This window comes from Pyrgilauda ruficollis, unplaced genomic scaffold (assembly GCF_017590135.1).
Source record: "Pyrgilauda ruficollis isolate IOZ18807 unplaced genomic scaffold, ASM1759013v1 scaffold85, whole genome shotgun sequence".
Lineage (NCBI taxonomy): Eukaryota > Metazoa > Chordata > Aves > Passeriformes > Passeridae > Pyrgilauda > Pyrgilauda ruficollis.
In genome coordinates this window covers 4,078,646-4,097,971 of record NW_024530488.1, presented here as the reverse complement: position 1 = coordinate 4,097,971, position 19,326 = coordinate 4,078,646, and the positions used below count along the sequence as shown (strand labels likewise).

Sequence of the window (19,326 nt, the reverse complement as noted above, 5' to 3'; positions counted from 1 at the left end):
AACAAGGGCACTGGCTGCAGGGAGACTGCTGCTCTGTTGCTCATTTCCTCTTAAGTTTCAAAAATTTTTTTTTTTTGTTTTTTTTTTTTTTTTTTTTTTTTTTTTAATATCATTCTGAATGTTTTCTGTCACAGACAACTAGTAAGGGCTTATACCTGGACCTGTCATTGAGCCCCACTCATTATTTCTGCTAGGGATTTTGATTTTCAGAATATTTTTTTAATAAATGGTCTATTAATTGAAAAATTCCATACATACACATTTGAGGTCTTCCAGACATAACAGAATGATGTATTTCTCAGTAATACAGTTTACAGCCTATACAGACTTTCAAAACAAGCATAATGCACATCTCAGACATTTAAATTGGGTAATAAAATTTAATCTCTTTATATGCAAATGCAATCCTACATGCTATGATATCAAAAAATATGCAGATGTGCAGGTTTACAAGAGGAGTGACTAATTTGTGGTTAGTGCAGATACAACATTACCTGCCTTCTCAGCACAATAATATTACAACACCTCCTGCAGGAAGGGTGGTGCGACCTGAAGTTCATCAGCAGCCTTACTCTGTGAGCAATTACAGATTGCTCTTGTTATTAATTTTAAATGGGCTACCATGCACTGTTTGCACAGATTTTTAATTGCACACAGTACCATGCCCCACGAAATTCCATGTGGGCCATAGGTCCTTTAAGCATTGCTGTATCTGAATTGTTTCAAAACAACATGTTAGTTTACTGGGAGGATCAAGCTGTTCTGAGTCTCAGAAGGGCACAGGAAAATTCATAACATCCTGCAGACTGCAGTACTGCAGAAGGGCACCTACTGAGAAAGCTAACAGTAATTGAACAATCTTTTTGACAAAGGAAGAAGGCATAAAACAGTCTAATACTTAATGTTCTACATATGCTATACCATTCCCCAAAGCTTGTATGCCTTGGCATAAGTATAGCTGCAAATGTGGAAATGCTATTTAAGATCATAGAAAAACAAACAAACAAAAAACAAAACAAAAAAACAAAACTAACGAAAAACCCACAAACAAACCAAGCTGTGGTTGGTATTTTAAATTTGCAAATATGCATGCAATTTACATGGGGATTATTTTCTCTGCATAGGTCTTTATTTCTTCCCTGAAGAGGGAGACTTAAACTAATCTGAAGCTGGAGCACATCATGTGTGAACACACAGAATGTATATTGGACTGAAAAATAGCTTAACTACCCAATAAAAATTTATGGGCTGGTAACTCAAATTGATTTTATAGAACAGTCCTCTTAAAAAGACATTAATTCCAGAAATAATTATGCACATGAGATGTATCAATTATTTTTTAATATATTGAAGGTACGTGAAATATCTTACTGCATTAATACTGAATAAATCCTATCATTTACCATTGCATCCTTGGGTCTTATGACCTTTTTAAAAAATTATAATGAAAAAATGCTAAACTTTTATACATTTTTGCCATTCTGAGTATTGTTTGCCTCTTAATCACTTCAACAGTTGCTAGAACAAAGACATCATCCTTATATACAGACATTTTTCTTATATGAATACCCCATAGTGCTCCCACAGATGTTCATTCCTCAGGGATTGATTTCAAGCCTGGAAGTCCAGAAGAACCACACGTGCAAGTACCATTACCTTCCAAAGGCATCAGATGCTTGAAGAATCACTTGGAAGCAGTTTTTAAACTCAGCAGGAAAGACACTGAACTCAGAGACATCTCATAAGAATTACAATGACAATAGGCTAGAAAACATAGCCTGCCATTGAAAACCTGGTTGAAGCATAAATTAGCTTTAAGAAGAAAATTAAACCAAGCTTTTCCAAAATGAATGTCTGACTTGGCCCCTCTGACTGTGCTTTTTCATCATGCCCTATTTACAAGTAGTGTATCTTTCTGATGTTTAGCCTTTCAAGCACAAGGAAATTCAAAAACTTGGCAATGACATAAAAACCTAAATGCATTTGATAAGAGAAACAAAGTGGGAAGTACAATCTTTGGACAAAGGCAATGCTTAGGGCAGCCAGCATAAGACAACAGCCCATGCAAAATTCCCCAAACAAACGCTGAGGAGACATCACTGCTGGCAGGAACACTGAAAGCTGTGGCTGAAGTGCCAGGTCTGTGCTGAGTCCTGCTGCTGGAGAGAATGTGAGGGATGCTGAAGAGGAGAGGGGGATAATCCTAACAATGCCCTAAGCAGTCCTGCAGCTTGAGTCAGTGCAGTTTACTAGAAACATGTAGGTCACAATAAGACAAAGATAAAACACAAGAGTTGCACTAAAATAGCAAAAAATGGCAACTGAAAGAGAAGTTGAAGTAACTTGAGGCAGCCATGTAGGAATAAGGTGTGCAGACTGCTCCAATGACCAATGGGACTCTCTGCGTGGGAGAGATTATTTCCATGTATATTCGTGGTAGCAAAAGAGGGAGCTGATTCAGGGCTGATTACCTGGCTCCTCTCAGCAAGTTATTAGACTGATATTTTATGACATTATTTATTGTATTTTAATGTGTCAGACATGTTTGAAAATTTAAATGCATAAATAGACCAATCAGTCTCACATTGTCATTAGGGAATCACATGAAGCAAAAGTATTACAATAATGATAATAGCAAACCATGAAGTTACATTGGATTTTTTACCTAAGAACAACACCCTCCATTCATGTCAGTGACAGGGACAGTACTGAGACATCCACTCTCCTAAACTATTTTCTTGCTTAAGTTCTATGTTCAGTTACTTTCAGTTACAGCCTTTACTAGTTTTAGACTGATAATTCCTAAATAATTTGCAAATATCTCATAAGAAAATATGTTTCATTTGGGCAATTGAAGCTTAACTAAATTCATTCATATTCTCAGGAAGAGAGTAGAGATTTGAAGATTATCTCCTGTTTACCTGGCATCACCCTTTATATTGTTTTATAATTAATTCCACTTAATATATGGAAAATTTATAATTCTTGTCTCTACTATGTTATCTGCATATATCATCTTAATTTAATCCTTCTTAAAATCCTTCTTCTGTAAAGTTCCGAGATGTTGCATGAGTTTTAATGCCAACCAACTGCCATGTTGCTGTACAGATTATTAATAGACTGTAAAAGAACAGACTTTCTGATATTCACATTGACTTGACTCAAATTATCTCTAATTTATAGATAAAATTAGCTTCTAATTCTTTTTAGAGCTTGATAAATTCTAGTTTTAATTTATCTAGAAAATACACTTATAAAGACAAAGAGATCTCCAATCTGCAAGCCCTTCTTAATTTCCTAAAAACTCGATATTGACTAAACCAATTTTTTTAGTTTAAAACTTTCCTTGATAGATTTCTTTGCAAGAAATATCCTTTAATCAATTAAAAATGCTTGAAAATTTAAATATATACAAAATTAGATATTAAAAGCATAAAGAACATGGTTCTGTAAGCAAAATTATACTTGCAAATATAAATAGGAAAGTGGAGAAATTAATCTAAAAACAAAAAAGCTGGCTTTGTCTATTTGGTGCAACCACAAAAGTGTTCTTCTGGAACACTTGAAATCTCAAAAGTAATGCAGATACTGCTTAGAATAAAGCAGGTGTGACAATATGAAAGTAAGTAGGTATTCTGGAATCTTCTCTTTCTGACTTTATTTTACCTTAATGTAAAGAAGTATCTATATCTGACTGTTATAAGAAAGTTTTTTCCACAGTGGAAAGAAGTGGAGCAATATGAATTTCAGAAAAGGCCTGCTTTGACGTCAGCACTAACAGTATTATTGGAGAGTTATGGAGAAACCATTAAAAACATTCTGTCCCTCTCCAACAAGCAACAGTCACTGACATTATAAAAAGAGGGGGAAAAAACAAAAAGAAAAAGCCAGTTTAACAATTCATTAAAATGTTTCAGAAAGCACAAAAGGATGATTTCATACACTTTTTGTAGGCTGTGCAGACTAAATATTAATTTAATTTCAAAACACATTATGATGTCATTTTATGAAAATTGACAACGAATGCATCCATAACAACCACCATACCAGTGTCAGCTGCACCACAAGCTGGTGAAGTCCTCGCTGGCAGTTTCTGAAGGGCCTGTTTGCCATCTGTCCCCTGTGGTGAGCTGCTGCCTTGAGGCTGCTGCTGGTCCTCATCTTGAGCAACAAATGAAATTACACCTAAAACAAATAGACACCAGGTGTTGTATTACCCAGGAATTAGCTCCACAGAAACAGACTGCCAGACACGCACAAGTATTTCCCCAGTTCAAAATGAATACAAAATGAAGTAAAGCTTCCATTCCAGGTGTCAGCCATCCAATTATAATTTATGATATTAAAAAGTATCTCTTGAGTGATTGCAAGGAAATTAACCATTTTTTGTCCCCAAAGAACTCTTCTCCATTTGTGAAGAGATCCATAATGAGCACCTGAAAAAGATCAGTAGTAGGAAATACAATATAAACAAGGACTTCACAAAAGCTACAAAATCTGGTGATCACTAATTGTATCTTTTTCCCAGCTCAATTTTCTGTGCACAATCTTGATTGTTTCTGTTATTTCTTTTTAAATCACAGTGTCTCATTCTAGTGATATAAGAGAATAACTGTAAGAGTTAAAATATTCCTGTGATACATTTTTGTACTGTATATTAAATTGTAATCAAATGTGGCAAGAAGATAAAATACAGAGATTATAAATCCTTAATTTATAAATTAACAGATCTATATTTAATAACATAAAATCTAGTATGTACACAGTGCCTTTAAATAATATTAATGTTATTCTGGAAGATTTCATATACTGGCTTTAAATTAGCAGGTTTCATTTCTTCCATTTTGTGCCTCTACATAAATCTACATAAATTAAATCTACATAAACTTTTGGAAACACCAAATAACATTCTACATGCATCTAAATTATTTTCCTTCAATGTTCGAAAATATTCTGGAGAATTTCTAAGCCAAAACAAATAAATTTCGCAGGTTTAATTCTTTCTTCATATAAGATCTGAGGGGTGAGGTATTTTTGGCTATTGTATAGTAAGAAATGTTCTCATTGCGATTATTAGAATTTATGTGAAACATCTCCAAAAGGGAATTTGTTCATTGTGTCTTACCAAGGACTTGGGAAAACTATATTTCATGTTATTATTTATAAATTTTAGTGGAACTTTTAAAATTTGAAATGGGGAATTCTTATGAGAGTCCCAGAAAAATTTGGTTTGAAAATACCTACATCTAATGGTACCCTTTGTTTTTGCAGCTTTGAGTGGGGCAGAGGTGTGACATAACACGAACAAACTATTCCTACTAAGAAGGATTACATTAAATGATTATAAGGAAGAATCTCATTTTCTTTGAGAGACAGCAACTGAGAAGCACAGGTATAACACACTGAAGTTAAAAACAAAATCCAAAAAATGGAAATAGGTTTCAACCCAGAGGAAAAATATAATATATAACTTAAAACTTAAAAAAAATTAGAATCACAAATTTTCTTTCTTTAAGAAAACTCTACTTAAATACAAATAAATGAAACTAAACTAATCAAAAACAAACCAAAGGAATTTCAAATGAAAAAGTTTTAAAAAAATACTAAAATTGCTCTCAGTAAGTCAGAACTTGGGTCCAGATAGGCAGAGAAGCGACAGCAATTTTAGAAATTATTAAATATTTTTTTAAATCTTAAAGATAAGATAGATGTGGAAGAAGAATAAAAAAAAATAAAACCATTATGGAAAGGATAATGAAGACTGAAGAAAATGCCCAAGGTGTATAAATCTTGATGCAATAGAACACATGGAATGGCACTAATAGGTAATGGATCATAGGAAAAATTACTAATTAATGATTATAGAATTCTGACTAATGAATCTGAGATTTTATGTCTCATAAAAAAAAATCCTAGTATTATTTTGGTTTATTGAATCACACTATTAGAGAGAAGCAAAGTGAAAGAGAGAATTCATTAATTTTAAATGCCAATCCTTGCCATCAATATGCTTAAAAGTTGTCAACAGGTGGAAGAAAATGAGTAAAAATATGCAAAATTATAGCTTTGAAGTTGATCAAAAAGTTGGCTAAATGCTAATCAATGCATTCATAAATTCTACCAAATGCTTACAGTAAAGAATATTTTGTTACACTTAATTTTAAAATTTCAGTAATTTTTCTTTATAGTTCTTCCTTCCAGTGACCATGGAGGATTTTCTTTACCAATTTTCTGTATTTCAGAATTACAAATTATCCATATGTGAGTGTGGGAGAAAGAGGGACAGAACAGGAGCAATCACAGGAGCAATTTAAGTAATGAGATGGTAAAACAAAGCGTGGCTTTTGTTCTCTGCACAAAATGTGGCCTCAAAAGCATCAAAATAATTTGCTGAAGCACTTGAATAATTAGTTTTTATTTGCAAATATTGGAATTTTATCCAGCATTATGCTGAATATTTATCCAGCAAATATTGGAATGCTTGAAAAGTTCCGAAAGAATAAATTACTAATGCTCAAGAATATTTCAAGAGCTATGAGAAGAACTATGATAAATGAAAACTACTTGAATTGCTAAACCACTGTGCTGATAATCCACCAATTGCAGGATCAAAAATCAGTGAACAATTGCAGTATAAGTGCTGACACTCCATTTTCCTCCTTTATGAAAACCAGAGCTCAAACAAACAGAATTAATAACAATGAGGTTATAATCTTCATTGATAAAGGTGAATGAATTGATGTGGTGAATACAGATCTCTACAATGCTCTCAATTAATATGTCAAAGTATTTCTAGAAAAACTAATGAGTTTTACTACAAATGGTATACATTTTGTGACTGTTTATCTGCTTAATCTTAAAATATTCATAAATTGGTTTTCATAATTTTCATGGGCATCAAAGTATCTACTACTGGCTCAAAGCTATTTGAATTTTTTATTAGTGGAAAATAAAAGAAAATAATTGCTGCCAAGAACTGCAAATAACAAAAGAAAATAGTTTATTAATTTCATGTCAAATCTAAAATGCAGAATTCTTATCAGTGAGGACAGTACACAGTATGATCTGCATGACTTGAGTCTATAAATTAAGGCAGAACATTTTCCTAGGAAGTATTGCTAATTAGAATGCTCTCCTGGTTTGGGAGTAAATGGTGCAACCCACTGACCCTTATTGGATCTTGAGATAGCAGATGATACATAAATATATTAATTTATTCAAATTATGGGCTATAAAAATATTCCTGTCAAGAGACATTTTGCAGGATAGGAAAAAGAATTTTATACAATGAAGAGTAATATAAAGTACTTTGTGCTCTATGAAGTCATAAATAATACATTGGAAATGTGCAGAAATGCTGCATCAAAATGACAGATTTCAAATAACAAATACAAAAGGCAATTTTACACTTTTCATGTGGTTCTGCTGAGCTTGGCTTCTATGCTTTTAAACAGCTTTGACACAGAAAGTTCTGGTCTTCTGGCTGTGCATGCACAGCCATCTTATAGAACTTTTACTTATCAGTGCATCTCACTTTTCATTATTGGTGCTACAAAACAACTGATAAATGATAATCTCTTCATGTACAACAGTCCTCAATGTTTGGGTTTTTGGTTTTTTTTGTATCCAGTTTCTCAGTTCTGACTTCTCTGTCACATATTACACAACAGTTTAACTTGCCAAAATATCGTGGCTGGCAATTTTTAAAGCATACCTTCAAGACCAAACCAGATTTCACCTACATCCCAGAGATACAATTCCCACTGATTTAACTGGCCACAGAATTATGCCATCATCACCTGTTTTAGAAAACAAGACTCCTTAGCTGTCCTTTTGCATAGATATAAGATTCTAAACTTGCATATATGATCCTAAACTTGTAAAAGCAATAATACAAGGATTTCTAGAATTCTACTGAAAATTAATAATTAAAATTTGCATAGGTTTACATAAATTTACATAAATTATATTTTTGCTGACAAATCATTCATTTAAAAGCTCTCTTGGTCAAAACATCATTGCACATTTTCTAGTTTTACTAGCCAGTGTAGAAACATTTTATACAACTACAGTCCAAATATTAACACCAAAGCCTTGTTTTCTATAGCTTCAGAGAAGATGCATCCCTTTAAAAGAAGGCAGGCTGTTTTATTTCTCAATAAAATTATAATTACAACACTCCATGTTAGACTGACTCATTGGCTATATACTACACACCCCCTGTATCCATGAATACAATTATGAAAGCAAGAAGTGCTCAATGCTTTCCTCTGTATAATTTAAACGGAATATTTGAAAGATACTAGTGTGCATGATTACTTTCTGCTGCAGAGAGATGATAAAAGTCCACAATATTTTAACTGGGAAAAAACCCTAGAAGGCTATATGGGGTTTTTATATCTGGGCCACAGAATTCATCACACAAATCTGAAAAGATATAGAAACATTTGGTTTGTGGTTTAAATATACCAACATGAACTTAATACGGTCTTTGGAGTAGGAGGAGGGGGTTTTTTCGCTTTTCCTGGTTATTTTCTGGACAAAGAAATCTATGTACAGTTGGTGCAACAGAAAAGTTTTACAGAAGAGATAAGATAAATTAACAAGATGAGTGTAATTTATGTAGCTATTTGGCCAATTTTTTTCTTCTTGTAGTTTTTCTAGTGACCAAAAAAAAAAAGGATTTTTACTGTAGGTTAGTATAATCTCCATTTTTCCTAGGGAAATCTCTATGATGAGGCATGTAAATCCTAGGAGTTTCTTCAAGTTTCTATTACTTGTGGGTGTACTAGGATTAAATTAATTGCTCCCTACAACAATAAAATTAAAAAAGAGAATAAGCTTTATTATAAGACTCATACCAAGTAGAAATTAGCAAGCAGAAATGCTGCTATCAACTATCAATCATATTTGGCTTTGTAGCATTTAATAAAGAGGTGAATTGTTTTGTTTATAATGCTCACTGCCTCTTCTTAATGTGACAATGAAACCACAATATGGAAGGCACAGGAGCCTGTAGCTCCTGATGGATGGATGGATGGATGGATGGATGGAGGGATGGATGGATGGATGGATGGATGGATGGATGGATGGATGGATGGATGGATGGATGGATTCATAGATGGCATGTGCTAGGATGATCTTGCTGGGCCATTCCAGCAGCTCCTCCCGTGCACTCTGGTCATCCAGCAGAGCCATTCACAATAATCAAGCAATCAGAAGAGCCTTCAAGCTTTGTCTTTGCCACCACTGAATCAGACTCCATTTGTCAGGGTGATGTGGGTGAAGAGGAAATGCTCGAGGCAAACAGGCAGGTGCTGTAAATACAGCTTAGGCTACAAGAAACCACAAAGATCATCTTTCTCCCTCATGGGTGTTTATGATTCCCTTGAAATTCTAGTGATCAGTAGATCAATTTGCAGAATTCCAGCAAAGAAATTGACTTTTTTTTTTCCTTAATGCCAGTATCAAATAGATAATAATGACAAACAAGTTCAACCAACTCATTTACAGGCCAGAATGTATTGGCATGATCTTCACCACCTCAAAACTGTCCTACAGCTGACAGGCCTGGAAATAATATTAAATAATATTAGTTATTAAAAATAATTAATATTATTTAATGGCCTGGAACATGCTGCCTGTTTTTCCTCAAGTTTCTAAGAAGCATGGAAAAGCACTGCCTACTAAACATAGATTCAGTTAAAAATTAATGAAAGGTGAGACATAAAGTTAGAGAGCTCCTTTCCAAATGCTAGGAGGTTGTATGAATAAAAGGGCACTGACTATGAAAGATTTGTGGGTTTTTTGCACAAGACATATTCAAGTATTATGAGTTTTGATGTATTCTGGAAAAATTCTGGTCTATTCTGTGGAAAGCAGAAATAAAAATTTGATAAAATATAAAGCAATCTGTAGAAGATGCTTTATCAAACCCAAAGAAAATTGCTCAATTACTCAGAAAACCTGAAGAAATTTATGTAGTGACAGAACCTTGTTTGAGGTGTTTATTTGCTATTATTTCTGTGTTAAAGCTGTCACGCACCTACAAACTAGCTGAAGCATGTAATATTAGCACTCTATTGGAATGCTTCCAAATGGGCTTTAGAAAATAACTGGACCCATTTTTAGCTTAGCAACCATAAAACAAGCAAGACAGAAAGCAAAAGCACCATAATTTTGCAGCTATATAATTTTGGAAATAAAAGGACTTTGAAAGTAAATGAAAAATGTAAATCATTTACTCAGTACAACTTATATGGTAAAAGTTCTTTCATTGAAATTTATTTTAATATGAAAAAAAACAGTATTAGAACACCAAGGCTACAAAGTTTTACACTCACAATTTAGGAAGTTCTAGACTTGAAATTATTCATCAGCACTAGGACAGAGTCCTCAGCTAGGTATCAAAACAGTTGTTCTTTTTTCCTTGCAGGATAAAATTTACTCCCTCTGCAGATAGCTTTGGAGCATTGCTTTTTATTTTGTCATTCAAACTGTTTCACCCCATGGATTATTTTTTTCCTTCTAAACAAATTCACAAGACTGAAAAAAGAATTTTTTTGGGGGGGTGGGAAAGGAGTGCAGGGGAAGTGTTTAAATTATACTTTTCTTACAGTATCTTTAACCTAGATTAACCTAAGATTCCTGAGTATTGCCTAATTCCCACTTGAATCACCTGCTTCTAATCTGTGACTCTCAAGATTCAGGTTGGCTGTTGAAATATCCTGAAAGCCAAAAATGCATACATATATATATATATATATGTATGTATAAAATAAATATTTATATTTATATATCTTTGACACTGAAGTTTCTCAGGGCCTGGAAATTCTGCTCTGGAGAACAAATATGACTTGCCAGCCTTGCACAGTCTGATGCAGACAGACTTCCATTCTCCTTGAAGCCACATAGAAAGCACTTCCTAACATGTTACCTTAGATAGGACACTTGGTAGTCAGGTTTACATCAAACCTAACATCAGACAGCAAAATCAGCTGCTGCTTTTCACACCTGTGGTAGCGGCCTCCCTTCCCTCCACCCCTCTCCCTGCTCAGCAGCTGAATGATTAGAGAGTGTGCACGGATTTCTGCGAGAGAGCCAAACTTGTCTCAGTTCCAGGGGAAGAATGAACATGATTTCCTGAGGTACTGATTAAAGCAAGCCCTGAGCCAGGGGGTGGATTGCAAATAACTGGGCCCTGTCCTTTTCAAAGGATAACTTCATCCTTCTATCAAGTTATTTTAAAGTGTAAAATAAATGAACTTTTCTGAGAAGAAGGGCAGTTGTGGCTTCCCTGCATTTGAACCACTAAGTTTTTGTTGGGTTAGAGAAACTGACTGTTCTCTCTTTTTTCACTCATCGAACATATAATACTTCAAAACATAATGGAAACCATTGTGATAGAAGTCAAGGGAAGGAGAGAACATTGGAGATGTAGATCTGAACATGCCATCTCTGTCCCTTTGAAGGTATGGCTTTTATCATCTGGTATTAATTTGCTCTCTGATAGATCCCTTGGAGCCCCTTCTGCTGAAACTTTCATTATATATAAAAGAACTGGGGATTTTCTAAGGCAGAAGAAGAGACTATTCCTAAATCTTTAATGCTTAAAAAAAAAAAGACGCGTTAAAATATAGTACATTCTCAATATTTCCTGCACATTTTTGATGGTTACAATTTCATTGAAATCTGATTCTTATTCATATTGTGTGATTTTTTTTTTCCAGGGCTACAGATCAGGGCACTGAAATCTTCCTATGGCATGAGGCCGAGCCTTGTTACAGGTATTAATTTCTTTGCACAAGTCACTTGTGAATTGAGATGGCTTTATTAGTTACATTTTACAGGTACTAAAAACACAGTGGCCAAAGGACCAAAGTAGTTTGACATCCTCAGGGACAATATTTAATAGCATTTTAATGCTAAGAAAACAGCTGTCATTAATCTCAGTTGTCCAAGAATGTAGAAGAATCAAGTGCTTGGAGTTAGGAACCCACAAATTTGAAACTACACACATTAAGCAATTTCTATTGAGAGATTTATCCATTATTGGGAAGTTCAAATCTTTCCCTGAGTGCAACTGAGTTCCTTTAGGATGGTCTCCTCTGTTTCCACAATTCCCTCCCAAACACCTTTGTACTTTTCTCTGCTGAGAGTTACTACAATAGTTACCCTACAGGGAAGGCAAAGACTGATTGTAGAGTTTCATTTTCAAAACTATGCTTTTCACATTATGAGTTAAAAAATGAGCACCATGGAAATTTAGAATCATTACCAAAATTACAAAAATTATGAAATCTGAATTGTTATTTAAAAAGAAAATCCGGAAAAACCTTAATGATAGGATGCTGACATTGTTTAAAAATATGCAGAGTTTCGCTATTGTATCACAAGAATACCATTATAAACATGGATGGATGCAAATTATGTACAATTAATTATAGATCTCCCTAGACTCCACATATGTCAAAGAAAGAACTGAGTTCATAGAATTCTATTTATGTACTCTTGCCTTGTGGTCAACAGACTGAACATTAATTAATGGAAAAAAATCAAATTCTGGCCTCTGCCTTTACATCTTTGGTTCTAGTAGTGCTAACATATCTAAAAGGATTCAACAGGTTTTGGAAAAATTAAATTTAGATCCACAACCTTGGTGATAATTCAAAAATCATTACTTCCTATTTAGTCAATTAAATGCATAAAGTTGTTCATGTGCTGGCATTTTTGAAGAACCTGACCACACATTTAGAAGTAAGATACCTTTAAAAATAAAAATATGAGCCAGCTTAAGAACCTGAATCACCAGTAATGATAACCTTACTTCCAGAAGGTTATGCAGAAAAAATACAAGCATTAGGTGTAAGGAAATGTAACCTGCTAATTTACAGGGATATTTTTTATATTTGAGTTCTAAATAGTACCTTGAAAGACTCCTCGTCTGCAGGGAGATATACTCAAAGTGTAAGCAGCAGTGTCCTCTGGGTTGACAACCACATCAGGGGCACCACTCAGCATTGAGAGATTGGAATACACCTGGGGAGGACAAATCATATAGAGGAAAACTCATCTAAGGCAAGTAATTATTGCAAGAACACCACAGAGACGATATCCATTCTATGTGTTTTGGAGAGTAGAGTAGAAAATATGGTATCAGTAAGTCATAAATTTTATGTAAATGAAAGAATACACACTATAAGAGAAATGCTGGTATATGCAGATGCTAGCACAAATTTCGAAGTCATTGCTCAACATGATCAAAAATATATTTCTCAGACCACAGAACTGCTTACATATGCAGAGATTTGCACAGTTAGGCCCTTAATATTTTACATACATTTTTGTTAGAAATATAACAGAGAGTCAGCAGTACTGATCCATCTATATAGACAGAGCAAAGCAAAATCTGAAGTGTCATTTTAATATCATTTGCTAGACCTTAAGTGATATTAAACTGTGCATTTGATATGTCACATTTTGTAATGACATACACATGGCATGCATGGTAACTCTCAGGGCAATGGAGAGACCAATAAAATTTTCACATGCAGAACTTTAGATTTTGCAAACTGTAAAGCCCATTGGGAGAATATAGGGTGAGTATTTTTTAATTGCATCTCATTTCTTTCTCTCTTGCACAGAGTTGCTACAGAGAAATTCTCTGAGCAGCTGCTCATGGTGATGCCTTAGGATTTGAGCTTTTATATTTTTCAAATCCTGTACTGCATAAGTATATGACTCTAAACTCCATATAGTGTTAGTTAAATGTCTTCACTTTTGGTCAGACAAAACAATCCTCCTACACCTGAAATTCATGGACACCCTACTGCCTCAGGCCCTGAAAAGTAAAAGTGAATTGGAGGGGGACAAACTGCAGGAATATGACTTGATTACCTGAAGCTGTAATTGGAGGGTTAACCCCTGATATGTAAATGGACCAAATTTATATCTGTCTGAAAAACTCATGACCATGGTGCATTTTGGGTGTAGCCCCTTAGGGAGGCTTCATCTGCCCTTAATGTACCTGAAGGTCCTTCATTAAATATATCTGCTTTTATTCTCTTAATTCTGTCCGGCCTCTGTTTTTAGGTAAGCCAGGAAAAGACATCAATGGAAAAGGCAGAGCTGGCCTGTCAAGCATCCAAGTGGATACCTGCATTGTACAAAGATTTCTTTGGCAACACCAACAACATTAGATGCATAATCATTTTTTAAGTAAATATATTTTCTTATTATTTTCTGTGGAAAAGAAGCATATTCTTAAATCATTTCTTCTGATACAATCATTGCCTACAATACATTCCTTGTCAGTGGTATTTATGTTACTGTAATTCCTTTTTCAGGTACTGGTTCTTCTAATCCAGAATTTCTATTCCAAGTAACAGATTAAAAAAATCTGTAAAGCAACATTCTTCCTCTTCTGCAACAAATCTACATTTCAAATTGGATATTAGAAGTCCAGCCACCAGAAAGAATAAGAAGAGACTACTTGGCAAGAGGAAAGAAAGGCTAAAAAAGAGACAGATGAAAAGACTTGTTTAATTGCCACTTGGAGAAAAATAACTGGAAAAAAAATCTTTAAGTTGTCAACAAAGAGCAAAGCACAGGAAAGGTGGGGCTGTTACATGCTGAAGATGGGGAAGATATTAATTTCTTAACATATAAACAATAAATTAGTCAGACTCCTACATTTATGGACTTATCTATTTTCTATTTCAGTTTACAATGAATGTACACAAGAGTAAAGTATAAGTACCTAAAAATACAGCTAGAATAATAGAAATGACAGCAAATTACTAGGGATAGAAATAAGATTAGTTTAAATAAGATTTAAGGAAAAAGTAACATGGAGACAGAAACAGAAATAGGATAAATGTGATTAATTTAAATTGGATAAAAAGCAGAAGGGTAGGGTAATACAGTTCTATCACAGACTGGACATACCAGACAAGTTTCTACCAAAAGATGTCAAAGTAAAAGGAACACTACTGGCATGGTTGACTATAATAAACATGAAATGCCTCTGGATTGCTGATGAGTAAATATGGACTGGAAGTTTGCTTTTCAGTCATTCAAGAGAAATTTTGACAATTTTTCATAGCAGTGAACTAATAGAAGCTTAATTATTTTAAAATAAAGTTTTTAATCTTAAGGAAGTGACTGTATAACCAAATAGGAAAAGATTGAGTAGAAGCAATGAACATATGTCAGTACACACATGACCACTGTTCCAGTGCTTGAATACAGCTCTTGTATCAAGAGACATAAAGGAATTCTCCCTTCTCTGTCCTGTATCAGATTAAATCTTTTGGGATCAGATGCTGACTCTGACTGCTGTCACCTTTCCAATTGCAATCATTAAACTCATACTCCTCAAGCTGCTCACTATTCCAGAGCTATAACACAAATATTCACCATCACATTAAGGAATCACTCCCATTCATTTAGCAACCCTATTTGTCCCTGTTATTTAAGTTACTCACACCTCAACCAATCTCCAAGCAGTGGTCACAACAGTACAGTCTCCTATTCCAGCCTCCTGAGGAGGTTTATGGTTGTGACAGACATCACTCACCAGGTACCTCGCATGTGTTCCTTAAACAGAACTTTGTCTTGCTCCAATGGCCATGTGATTTATCAGCTCTGTTACTGAGGCTAATTAAATGATCCACCTCAGATGACAAATGGATACTAAAAGTGCATGCCCACGTTTGCCCATGCACACAGGCAATTTATCCCAATATCAGAATTCATACCGAGAATCATTCTCATTTGTTCACAGACATTTGGGGATTCTAATATGGCATAATGTTGTATAACATGTCTCTGCTAACTGCAGGTCTATTACAAAATAACAATACATCCAGGAATACTCAGAAAGTGAAAAAGTTGGAGAATTTAAAAGTACAGATAGAGCAAATTTCAGAAATTGCAGATTTCTACAACAATAAGAAGTTTCAAAGATTTTGTAAGTTTAGAGGAAAGCTTTGAGTGAAGCAACAAAATAATCTATACACAGTAAGATTTAAGTTAACTTCGTTCTGAATATCAGAGAGAGAGTTATTTCTTATTAAAATGCATTTTTATGAGAATTTTATGAAGATGTAAGAACAGGACACAATTTTAGTCATAGAGGTAGTATTGAATAACCTTATATCCTACAATAATCTACAACACTGTGTTCCTGAAAGTACCTTAATATGCCTAACAAAATCTTCTATCAATCACTACTACTAGGTGAATATATTTTTTGAAGGAATAAAATAGGGCATAAATTGGGGTGCTTTTATCAACAACAAAAATATTTATTTACAAGCTATTCAAAATTAGTCAAGATTTGGAATTACTTCTTCCAGTTAGTGGGAGAGGCAGTTTTTCAGCTTCTGCCCTGATGTGCAACCAGAGAACGATGAACAATAACAGGCAGATTAACCCGAATGCACACCAAGGGTGGGGATGCAGAGATCTGTACTTACATACCATGTTTATATTGAGAAAAACAGGTAGATCTGCAGATACACACTGAGGAACACACAACATTTATCAGGCATAAATAATTGCATAAATAATAAATAGTTTCTTAAAATATGTTACATCAGTATCACTCCGGAAACTAGAATTGCAGAATAACTCAGTGGAGCCAAAATGTAAATTATTATTAAAGTTATCATTGTGACCATGCACAACATTTGCTCAAATCAATCCATACCCAAGGATTTGGTTTTTAAGTTATAGTATTCTCCTTTTTCTTATATATCAAGTCATTATTTACACACAGCCAGAAAGTATAAATGGAGTATATGCATAAAATGCTGCAATTTAAAACTAATTTATCAGCCACTGGTTTGAAAACTCATTCTGCAGAACCGCAATATGGCTGTTTAACATGAACAGAAATGGAAAACCAAACTTCAAAGTTACAGTAAATTTTTCCACACCTGAATAACCAAATAAGCATAAATCCAAAAACTCCAAGGCAAAGTGGTGAATGGATGTAAGAACATAATCAAATATACTTAAATTCCATTGTGCCTTAGTATAACAAAGTTAGTAATATATTCAAGTTTCCATTTGAAAATTGTTTCTCGGGTCTGTTTAACAATATTGAGAGGCTCCACTTAGCAAAAAGTTACTGTTCTTTAACCCTAGGCCAGAACCTGATCTGTAGGAGTCTCTGATCAATCTGACAACCAGACTCTTCACAAAACTCTCAAGAATGGCAGTTTTCCAAAACAAGCCCCCATTATTTTCCCTCATCCACCTTTCAGTACAAACTTTCCAAATTCCTGAGTCACTAGGAACTCATTTAATTCTTGCAATCACTTTTATTGTGCCACCAGCATGTTACCACACTGAAGTAAAACATCTTTGCATTGCACTGAGAATATTCCCCAAATAATTCCTGCCTGTTGAGCAGCAATCTGGAGTTCTACATAATGAAAAATGCTACATAATCCAGATTTATTCCTAAACCAGGCCACCTGTCTAGACCACTAATACATTTCAAAAAACAAATTTGACCTAAGACCTTACTATGTCCTTAATTTATCTAAAAATTTCACAACAAGCTATCAAAAAACACCTAGCAAGAACTACAATTATTCTTAAATTCTGTAGGCCTTTGAACCATTCATTATTGCTAAGAAGATTGCCTTTTCTTTAGTGAAAATCACCCTGTTACAGAAATTCTGGTAGATACAGTGGAAGCCAAAGGAATTTAAATTGAAAGGACAAATAAAAATTGAAGCATTATGGAACACACAGATCCACTTGTTGTTAAAGAATATAAACTTGACCTTGAACAAACAGGTTACTGCACTTGCACAGAATTTGTCAAATACATTACCAAACAAGAGCTAGGCTGAACAGGGAAGCCCCTCATTAAAGGTTTATGGTACATCATTTTATTACTGTAAGCCATTTTTTACAAACACCTAACCTTCATGACATTGTCTTGGTGACATAGTAAAAACCGAAAATTAATATATAGAGAATAGATGTAAACACACTGAAACACAGGGGATTTAATATTTTTTCATTATGTATTTATTCTACAATTTTATAAAATACTAATAGTTTGTATAACCTAATGCCTGAAAGGTAATTTACCTGGGTCTTGAGGTTCCTCTGGAGAGTTTACTTTAATGACATCTATTTTGAACATCAATGAGAAAAACGGTTGCACAGTTTTATATTTTTATTGCAAAACCATGCCTTGAAAGAATTAGGCACCTTTATAGCTAAAGCTTCTATCAAAGGTATCATTAGAAGGAGTCATCAACACATCAGAAAATTATGTATAACCAGTTGACAAAGATTTATATAAGTAAACAAGAAAATTGCATTTAAAGTTTTGTCATGAGACCAAGAGATTGAATCTTCATAAAAATGCTTTACACTTCCTCTTTTTGTCGGAGGAATTGAATGTAATTTTACAGACATGAAAATCCATTTACACTGCAGTCACTTACCTTCTATTAATTCATCATCAGAGAAGGATGTGCTCTCTGGCTGATATTATATATGCACAAATTCTTTATGAATTCTGTTGTGAATTTTTTTTCATATGCAGGAGTAAGTTAATCACAAGGAAGACTATTTGTTGTAAGATCCCCTAGAAGCAACCACGAAGAGCACAGTGGCAGCAGTTCCCTAAGGTTTACACATCAATCAGTAGAGAAGAATTCATAAAACCATTCACATTTTTCAAGGGAATTTATGGAAATTGTCTTTTTAATCATGAAAACTTTGTGAGCACTGAAAGTGTTTTGCTTAGAAGTTTTAAATGTAGACTGATGGAGCCATGCACATGACCTCCACTGAACTGCAAAGGCACTTCTTCCCTCCCCAGCTCTAGGTCCACACTAATGGTTGCACAGAGAATCAAACCACATATATAAAAATTATTGCTGCCCCAGACATAAACCCTCTGTATATGATTGAAAAGGAAAAAAAATTATTCAGCTGGAAGAGGGCTGTCTTTCTGCAGTAAAGGCAAGTATTATTTCTCTCTTCCTCCTTCCAGACTTAGATTTCATTTTAAATAGTCACTTTTGCAGTAGTACCCTCATTTTGGCTTAGGCTATTAGAAAAATACAGCAAATATGAGAAACAGAGTAGCATATATATAACGTAATCTTATTTTTTAATGAAATGAGGGTTTTTGTTAAGTTTATATTTTAATATATTCAGTTATTAAAATAAAATAGTGAAGCTAAATTTACACCTCCAAGGCAATATTATCCAAGTATTAGTTCAACTAAATTACTTGTTGCTAAGTATTCATCGTGCAGTAAATTGTTTATGGATGTGCCTGTAAATTAT

At 34.1% G+C, this 19,326-nt stretch overlaps 1 protein-coding gene across 1 annotated transcript in view; it reads right to left on the bottom strand.

The window, feature by feature from the left end:
* Positions 1-19,326, bottom strand: part of CFAP47 (cilia and flagella associated protein 47) — a 259,734-nt gene that overhangs the window by 116,445 nt on the left and 123,963 nt on the right. The window contains exons 49-50 of the mRNA XM_041487933.1: positions 12,927-13,038; positions 4,048-4,185 (exon numbers count right to left, since the gene is read on the bottom strand). Of these exons, the coding sequence (XP_041343867.1) occupies positions 4,048-4,185; positions 12,927-13,038 (250 nt within the window). The remainder of the gene's footprint in view (positions 1-4,047; positions 4,186-12,926; positions 13,039-19,326) is intronic.